This window comes from Lissotriton vulgaris, chromosome 4_1 (genome assembly GCF_964263255.1).
Source record: "Lissotriton vulgaris chromosome 4_1, aLisVul1.2, whole genome shotgun sequence".
Classification (NCBI taxonomy): Eukaryota; Metazoa; Chordata; class Amphibia; order Caudata; family Salamandridae; genus Lissotriton; species Lissotriton vulgaris.
In genome coordinates, this window is record NC_141691.1 from 302,367,837 (window position 1) to 302,376,214 (window position 8,378).

Sequence of the window (8,378 nt, forward strand, 5' to 3'; positions counted from 1 at the left end):
CCACACATATCAGGTGTCCCATTCCGCACAAGGCCAATTAATATATGAGAGATCTGAGACTCGGGGGCTCCTCCTCACAGTCTGCAAAAGGGCCCAATCGTTTTACTTGACACCACTGTTTGGCCCCCACACTTCGAATCTCAATATAATAATTGTAATGATTAAAACCTGCTTTTAAATGGTGTAACATATATGCCGCCTACAGTTGTGTCTGTACCAAAGACCTGGGTGGTTACAGAGCTGACCTCTGTGCCATTTTGTGCCACCGCCACGGTTCCACCCCTCACCCTGCGCCACACTCCTCTGCTTCCTACAAAAAGAATCAGCAAGCCAAGGGATCGGTTTTGTTCCTTCAAAACAATAAATTTTTAATGCTAAAGCAGTTATAACCAAAAGCTGTACAGAGTTTTTTGTTAGAAAACAAAATTTTCCATAAATATTGTTCAGTTCCCGGCACTTGTTATCAATAATTAAATTACAAACGATAAATATGGCATCATGGATATGTATTTACAAAAGTTATTACAAAAGGCAACTGTATACTAAACGGCCACAATCTGTGTAGTTACAACACGCCCCCACCCTGCAAAAATAGCAAAGAGCTCGGGGCTCGCCAGACAGAGTACATTCACGGTGTGATGCTTTGTAAGGTTCAAGACATTACAGAACTTTGGCACGGTTTAAGACTGTGAGAGATCGACAACCACCCCTAAGGCGAAGGAAAGGCTTCCGGTTACTGACACACACCACCCGGAAAGCCTCCGAACTTCTGTTTGCGGAAAAAAACGGGACGACAGCGTTAAAATGAAATCGGGAGGAGGGAGGGAAAGATGGCAATGCCGATGCCAAAAAAGCGTGTTTTCTAATCCTGAGATAGGGGACGTTAGTCCGGAGTGTGGACGCCTCCAGCTTCCTCCCGGTTCGTCTGGCAGTTCCCAGACGCAGCCCTATGTGGTTTCGGAGAGGTCCGCCCGGTCCGGGGCGCGGCCCGCAGGCGCCCGGCAGTTCATTTGGTCCAGTGCGCACAGTCCTGCGGCGGCGCCGGCCTCACACATACCACTCGTTGAAGTTGGGCGGCAGTAGCGCCGGGTTGTGGCCCAGGCCCCCGCCGCCGCCCTGCTGCTGGGTTGCTCCGGAGCTGCTCTTCGTCGTCTCCTCGCTGCTCGCGGACACCAGGGCGGGGGGAGTGGAAGATTCATAGCCCGAGCTGGCAGCCGGCGACGAATCGGACCCTTGAGATTCGTGAACCTGAAATTAACACGAATAACACCACACGTTATTTTTCAACTCCCTCGTCGGGGGCATAATAGATTCGTTTAGTAATAATAACTTTTAAAAAATCCCAAGAGTTTAAACAAAAATGCAAACACATTCTTTTGACATTAAACGCACAAGTTATTGGATATCACGCGGGACATTCTATTTAAGAGGTTCCCTCCGACCAGCCCAGCCCTCAAGTATGCTTTTCGGGTCTGCCAATTTGGGTGAATGTTCAAGGTCAAGGCCTTGTTCGCCTATTCAAACAGTGGCCAGAGTAATCGCCCAGTGACCCTGCAACCACATTTGAAACGGATCGGCGTGGCACAATAAAACCACGCTCCATGTCTAGTGTACAAAAAAAACCGCGAGGGCCAAAGGACGCACTAAGACTTTTGCACCCTCGGACAAGAACAAAACTCGACACACACTTGCTGCTATTTGGTTGCACTTCTTAACTGCAGTGTAGGGCGCTGTGGCCCAAATCATACAAACTTACAACTGCCAAAAATAAAACACAAAAAGTACATTACATTAGGGCTATTTTTCGCTGTTTTTAAGGGGGAGAGTGGGGCAAAAAGCTGTTGCTCCGATCTATAGACTTTCGGGTATTCAAAAACGAAGAAAACAACTGCAAACTATTGTATTTTACATGTATGCATTATACAGGCCGTATACTATATTAAACATGTATACATTATACAGACCCCATCCATTTTTAACAGTTCTACATTTTACGGACCCAATACAATATATTTAGAGCTCATAAATCGCCGTGGGTGTTCATGGTCTAAGGAAGAAATGCACCGATTCTAAACAAGGGGAGCATACTTATTATGTATTTCTATGTTTAAAAAAATCGGAATGTTTAAGAATACTGTACGCATACAAAAAAAATGTGTTTGCTCATATGTCTTTCTTATTACAATAAAAAGGAGTGTGATGTCCGATGTCTATGCTCCTGGACAAAATTTAATGTGTGGCAAACGCTTACTAAACTCTGCCTCAACAGACCAGGGCAGTTGGCCAAGTGCCCAAGGCCGGATAACCCCAGGTCGGGAGTCTCTACTAGATGCGATCATGCGAGTGATTATCGGTTGCTTTTACACCACCGCCGCAAATACGTCGTGAGTTTTGGGGCACAGCACCGGGCCCTAGACCCCCACGAATACGCCATGTTGTATGGCCTCGTGCGTGCCCTCGTCCAGTAAACAGAGCGGATCCGATTATTGTTGTACAGTATTACAGGACATCTGTCGCCCTTACCTTCATGTGCTTCCGCAGGGAGCTGGGGTGCGTGTAGGACTTGTCGCACACTTTGCAGATGTACGGCTTGTCTGACGTGTGCACGTGCATGTGCTTCTTCCGGTCGCTGCTGTTTGCGAACCTCCGGTCGCAGCCGTCGAACTCGCACTTGAAGGGCTTCTCACCTGCGGGTTAAAAAAGTGGAAAGTCCGTCAGAGTCTGGGTCAGAAAAGGGCGATCAGAGACATTCTGGACAGGGGTGGGGTAAGAACCGGGGAAAGGGCAGGCAAAGTCTGCCTGGGCAGAGGGTGGGGCGAGGGCAAGAACAGAGGCACGGGTGGACGGTGCCAGGTCCAAGAGGATTTTGGGATGAAAACAGAGGGACGAGTAAGAGCCTGGATGAAGCGAAGTTGGGGGAAAGAACAGAGGAAAATATGTGTCAATGTCTGTGTGAGGTTGTGGGTAAGAAGAGAGGAAAGGGTGAACAGTGCCAGGTCCAAGAGGATATTGGGATGAATACAGAGGGACGAGTAAGAGCCTGGATGAAGCGAAGTTGAGGGAAAGAACAGAGGAAAATATGTGTCTATGTCTGTGTGAGGTTGTGGGTAAGAAGAGAGGAAAGGGTGAACAGTGCCAGGTCCAAGAGGATATTGGGATGAATACAGAGGGACGAGTAAGAGCCTGGATGAAGCGAAGTTGAGGGAAAGAACAGAGGAAAATATGTGTCTATGTCTGTGTGAGGTTGTGGGTAAGAAGAGAGGAAAGGGTGAACAGTGCCAGGTCCAAGAGGATATTGGGATGAATACAGAGGGACGAGTAAGAGCCTGGATGAAGCGAAGTTGGGGGAAAGAACAGAGGAAAATATGTGTCTATGTCTGTGTGAGGTTGTGGGTAAGAAGAGAGGAAAGGGTGAACAGTGCCAGGTCCAAGAGGATATTGGGATGAATACAGAGGGACGAGTAAGAGCCTGGATGAAGCGAAGTTGAGGGAAAGAACAGAGGAAAATATGTGTCAATGTCTGTGTGAGGCTGTGGGTAAGAAGAGAGGAAAGGGTGAAGGTGCCAGGTTGAAGCGGATGTGGGGATGAGAACAGAGGGGAAAGTGTCAGAACCTGGGTGAAGCGAAGTTGGGGAAAGAGGAAAACATGTGTCAATGTCTGTGTGAAGAGAAGGCTGTGGGTAAGAAGAGAGGAAAGGCCGCCAGAGCCCACCTCAAGGAGGGTGGGGTAAGAAGAGAGTTAAGGGCAGCTAGAGTCTGCCTGGACAGGAGGTGAAGGCAAGACTATAAGACAGGACTGCCAGAGTCTGCCCAGACAGGAGGGTGGGGGCAAGAACGAAGGGAAGGACAGTTGCTGCCAGGTTGAAGGAAGGGGAGGGGGTAAGAACAGAGGAAATGTAACATGTCTGGGTGAAGAGGAGGTTGGTATACAAGAAGTTGGGATATAAGAACAGAGAAACGTGTCAATGTCTGAGTGAAAAGATGGCTGTGGGTAAGAACAGAGGGAAGGCTGGTCAGTGGGTGAGGAGGATTGTAAACAGAGGAGACAGTGAAGTAAAAGTGGGTAACGCTCGAGTAAACAGAGGGAAGGGCAGTGTGTGTCAAGAAGATGTCGAGGCTAGTGATCAGAAATGTAGTAGTGTGGACATAGTGAATACAGGGCTGGGAGCTTTTACAAATATGTGCAATGGCCGGTGAGCTTGGCGCAGAGAATGCCCAGTGTCAGAAATGAGGAAAAGCCTGTCAGGGTAAGTAAGTGGGGGAGGGGCTGCGACACCGAAATGAAAGGGTACTCATTGTGAAAGTGAAGAGTAGGCAGCTGGGCAGGAATAAGAGCGGGACCAGGCAGTGCCACCTTAGGGAGACAGTGGGATTGAAATAAGAGCAGGGCCAGTGTGAGAGGAGACCGCGGGGATGAAATAAGGAGCAGGGCTAGTGTGAGAGGAGACCGCGGGGATGAAATAAGGAGCAGGGCCAGTGTGAGAGGAGCATGTGGGGCTGAAATTAGGAGCAGGGCTATTGTGCGAGGAGACTGGGGGGCTAAAATAAGGAGAGAGGGACAGTCTGTAGCCCACTTTCAGTTATCGTCGCCCTTCACGTATTGGGCCTAGACCGAAAAGTTTTTGCCCCATTCAAGGCCAAACGCAATGAGAAATAAATAGGGTTAGACGGGAGCCTTACCCCGGCCTTTGGAGTTTAAGCGACAACACCTCGGTGAGGTAATAGGAAAAGGCGGCGACAAAGGGCCGATTGTCGCCTTACAGTTAAATTAAATCTGCCCTTTGTCTGGCCTCCAAAGCGCCGCTTTCAGATGCAACGGTTCTGCTAAGTGAAGTGTCGGAGGCACGGCCAGGCGCGCCTTTCCAAAGGAACGGGGCATTAATTCACGGTGCCAAAGACAGGTTTAAGACGCCCTACACAAGACTGGGAAACGTGCTCTTGTCCAAACTTTTTTTTCCACTTTCGACCCTCTTGTAAAGGGCTGAACTGAACACAGAATTCCAAATAAAAATACTACCACAAAAGTATCACTGATTTAATTAGGAGACGTGCCAATCAAGTCTGTAAAAGAACGGAAGTCGGCGAAAATTAGATTTAATTAGCATGTGTATAGTTCGCTTAACAGAATGTATGCAAAGAGCTAAATCGTTTGCAAGCAATCCACACCCGCTCAGACGATTCTGATGGGCCCATCAGGACGGAAATGGGTCTCAACTCGAGAACAATTGCAGCTGATGTGCCTGCTGTCCAGACAGAGCCAACATCCTCTCCAGCGAGGGTGCCAGGGCGGGCTTAAAATTAATGCAAAGTCCATACACAGCAGGTCTCAGTGGAGCGAAACTCGCACCGAAGACCGACAATGAAACACATTTCCAGTCAATCTACAAGGCAACGCACATACAAAGAAGCAGCAAACAAAAAACAGGCCGAACGCGAACCGCCAGATTAATTTCATTAATGTAATAATCGTACACTTTCAGCGCCGCTGCTCGCATGCAAGAGCGAAAAATAAGGGAAGACTGGCATGGCTAGTGGTTAAATGTGGATTAAAAAAGAAACAAAATAAAATAGGTCATATATTAAAATCGGCTGTTTAATATCCTTGATCGGAAATACGTAGCTTATACATTAATTTTGTATACGAAATTAACTAACGGAAAACAAATTAAAACATATGCAATCTGCTTTAGTTTGTGCCGATTGTTTGCCGAGCGAGACTAGTGTGCCCTCGAATAACAAAACATGCACGGAGCCACTTACAGCCTCGAATGAGAGCTCTGCCAAAGCGCGTGCCGTCGAAGACGCAGAAGCGCCCACATTAAACATCCCCTGTCCCAAACGCACAGAAAAAATATTAGTTCTAAAAACCAATTTCAGGCTCTAAAAAGCTACTTCCAGCCCCATTAAGACCGGGAGCTTTAAAATCTCCTCGACCTCTTCTATAATTTATTTTCCGTCTTTCCGAGAACCGTCTCCAATCAATATTTTCCAAACTCACCCGCCAGCCTCGCTGAGCCCATCTCCTGGGACCCCTTCGACTCATCTCCGTGGTCTGTGGGGTCACCCGTTGCCCAGCAGATATTCCCCTACACCGTGGGTCACCCATGAGCCCCAAGAGGACACCGCCCACCCCACGTGGAGCTGCCCGCGCCCCTCAGCGAATCTTACCCGTGTGAGTCCGTTTGTGGATCTTGAGGTTCTCGGAGCGGGCGAAGATCTTGCCACAGCCGGGAAAGGGGCAGGGGAAGGGCTTCTCGCCCGTGTGCACCCGGATGTGGTTGACCAGCTTGTACTTGGCCTTGAAGGACTTGCCGGCCCGCGGGCACTCCTCCCAATAGCAGATGTGGTTGTTCTGCTCCGGGCCCCCGACGTGCTCCATGGTCATGTGCGTGACCAGCTCGTGCATGCTGCCGAAAGTCCGCTCACAGGCCTTCTTGGGCCGGTTCTGCTCCTCGACCCACTTGCAGGACAGCTCCTGTTTGATGGGCTGCCGCATGTAGCGGAAGAAGGCGCCGGGCCCGTGGTGGTGGTGGTGCGCGGCCATGTTCATGCCCATGTTCATGTGGTTGTAGTTGTGGAACTGGGCGGCGTATGGGTCCGCCCGCGGGCTGGGCACGGCTCGGTAGGGGTCCGGCCGCCCAAATAAGTCCCCTGCCCGCAAGCCCAGATGCATCTGTCCGTGGCCAGCAGCGGAGGCGCCCAGTCCGGCCCCGGGGCTCTGATCGTGCAGCCCTGCCGGGAACAGCAGGTGACCCGGAGGCTCGGCCATGCCCCCCGCGGGTCCGTGGTGGTGATGCGAGCCGGCGAAGAGCCCGTGGTGCTGCGGGGCGGCCGCCTCGGCTGCCCGGCTGCGGAAGAGAAAGTCCCGCGGGGAGTTGTAGGCTGCGGCGCCGCCGCCCCCGTAGGCGGAGGGCGAGGCGGACACCTGCGGGCCCGGGTGGTGGTGATGGTGGTGGCCCAGCGCGTAGCCCGCCGCAGCCTGCGGGGTGAAGGCGGAGCTCTGGCCCGGGGACAGCTCGTGGTGGCCCGGGCTCAGCTTGAAGGAGGAGTCTGCGAAGGGGTTCAGACCGCCCATGCCCGGGTGCTCTGCCGCTGAGCGCTCGTGGTGCCGCGGGGCCCCGAAGCCCCCCAGGGCGCCGGGGAACTGCGACCCCCCGTCCAGTAGCATGGCCATGGAGCAGCACAGCGAGGCTGCCAATCCAGGTCCGGCGCAGCGGGAGAGAGGCGCCCCCCGCAGACCAGGCACAAACAATCCGCGGGGCTGGGGGTCTGAGCAGGGTCCGGCGAGGTACGAGCTGCAGCCTCCGCTCCGACGGGATCAGGTCCAGGCTCTGCTAGAGTCAATCACTCACTCCCCACACATAAACCCGCTCCGGGGGCGGCCCGCAGCCGGCCAATGGCAGGCGCGGCTCGCGCAGCGTCACGTGACGCCTCCCGCAGACACCTATTTGCCCCCATAACTCTTGATTGACGGGCACCGCCGCTCAAAATGGCCGCGCGGTTCTAGAGAGCCGCCTGTGATTGGTGGAGCGTCCTACCCCCTATCAGGTAAGGTTAAAGGGTGTGGGAAGGGGGAGGGATGGTTCCCAAATATTTTTGTTTACTTAAAAATCCGTTCCCTAGCTGTTTGCCTTTGTAGAGCATGCACATTTGGCTTTTGTTAGCTTTTATACCCCTACTTGGGGTACAGTGTTTATTTGGTTTAAAGTGTAAAAGCAAATAATTCAAAATACAAATCTTTATACTTCGCATTAAATTGCAATTTCTCATGGATGCCGTTAAAGGGACGATGAATAAAATCAGATATTTAAAAGAACATTTTTTTTAAATTGTTCACTTTCTTGAATTATTTGCGCTTGGTATTGATTTATTTTATTGTCTCCTAAACGACGGGTTCACTGTTAGGTTAGTCAACCGACATTGAATGGAACACATTTTCCGTACGCTGTTTTCTGGCAAAAAAAAGTTCTTCCTATGCAATACGCTTATTATTTTCTCAAATCATTTCATAATTAACGAGAATTGAATATTCGGTGTAAAATATAGGTGTTTTGAAATGTATGAGCGTGCTTTGAAAATGACAGCTATGCTGAAAAAATAAAGCATCTATATATATCAATACAGAGATTATGCAGCGTATCTATGTAAGCATAACATATATGATAAGCGGGTGTATTAATACACGCGTATATAGACTTGTAAACTTTGAGAAGGTCTAGTTTTCTAATTATTTAACGTAAGATTGCTGCTAATATTCGAATCAGAGTTTTTTCAACAAGTAATTCGTCCGCACGGGGTAACGTCGGTTTTGGCTGCATAGTGTTTTTATTTTTATTTTTTTGTCTTTTCTTTTTTTGTCTTTTTTTTTGGGGGGGGGG

The 8,378-nt window shown here is 50.2% G+C and overlaps 1 protein-coding gene across 1 annotated transcript; it reads right to left on the minus strand.

Moving 5' to 3' along the window:
* Nucleotides 1-360: 360 nt before the first annotated feature.
* Nucleotides 361-7,317, minus strand: ZIC3 (Zic family zinc finger 3). The gene is made up of 3 exons (XM_086966761.1): nt 6,169-7,317; nt 2,524-2,687; nt 361-1,248 (listed from the first exon to the last, which is right to left on the minus strand). The coding sequence occupies exons 1-3, from the start codon at nt 7,172-7,174 to the stop codon at nt 1,048-1,050; spliced, it is 1,371 nt and encodes a 456-aa protein (XP_086822887.1). The 5' UTR covers nt 7,175-7,317; the 3' UTR covers nt 361-1,047.
* Nucleotides 7,318-8,378: the final 1,061 nt, after the last annotated feature.

What these genes read in the sequence shown, in the direction of transcription:
- ZIC3 (XM_086966761.1), bottom strand. Translation starts at nt 7,174, where the DNA reads ATGGCCATGCTACTGGACGGGGGGTCGCAGTTCCCCGGCGCCCTGGGG. An exon ending in CCACAAACGGACTCACACGG is followed by an intron (nt 2,688 to 6,168) that starts GTAAGATTCGCT and finishes TTTAACCCGCAG; the next exon opens with GTGAGAAGCCCTTCAAGTGC. An exon ending in CCCTGCGGAAGCACATGAAG is followed by an intron (nt 1,249 to 2,523) that starts GTAAGGGCGACA and finishes TGTTAATTTCAG; the next exon opens with GTTCACGAATCTCAAGGGTC.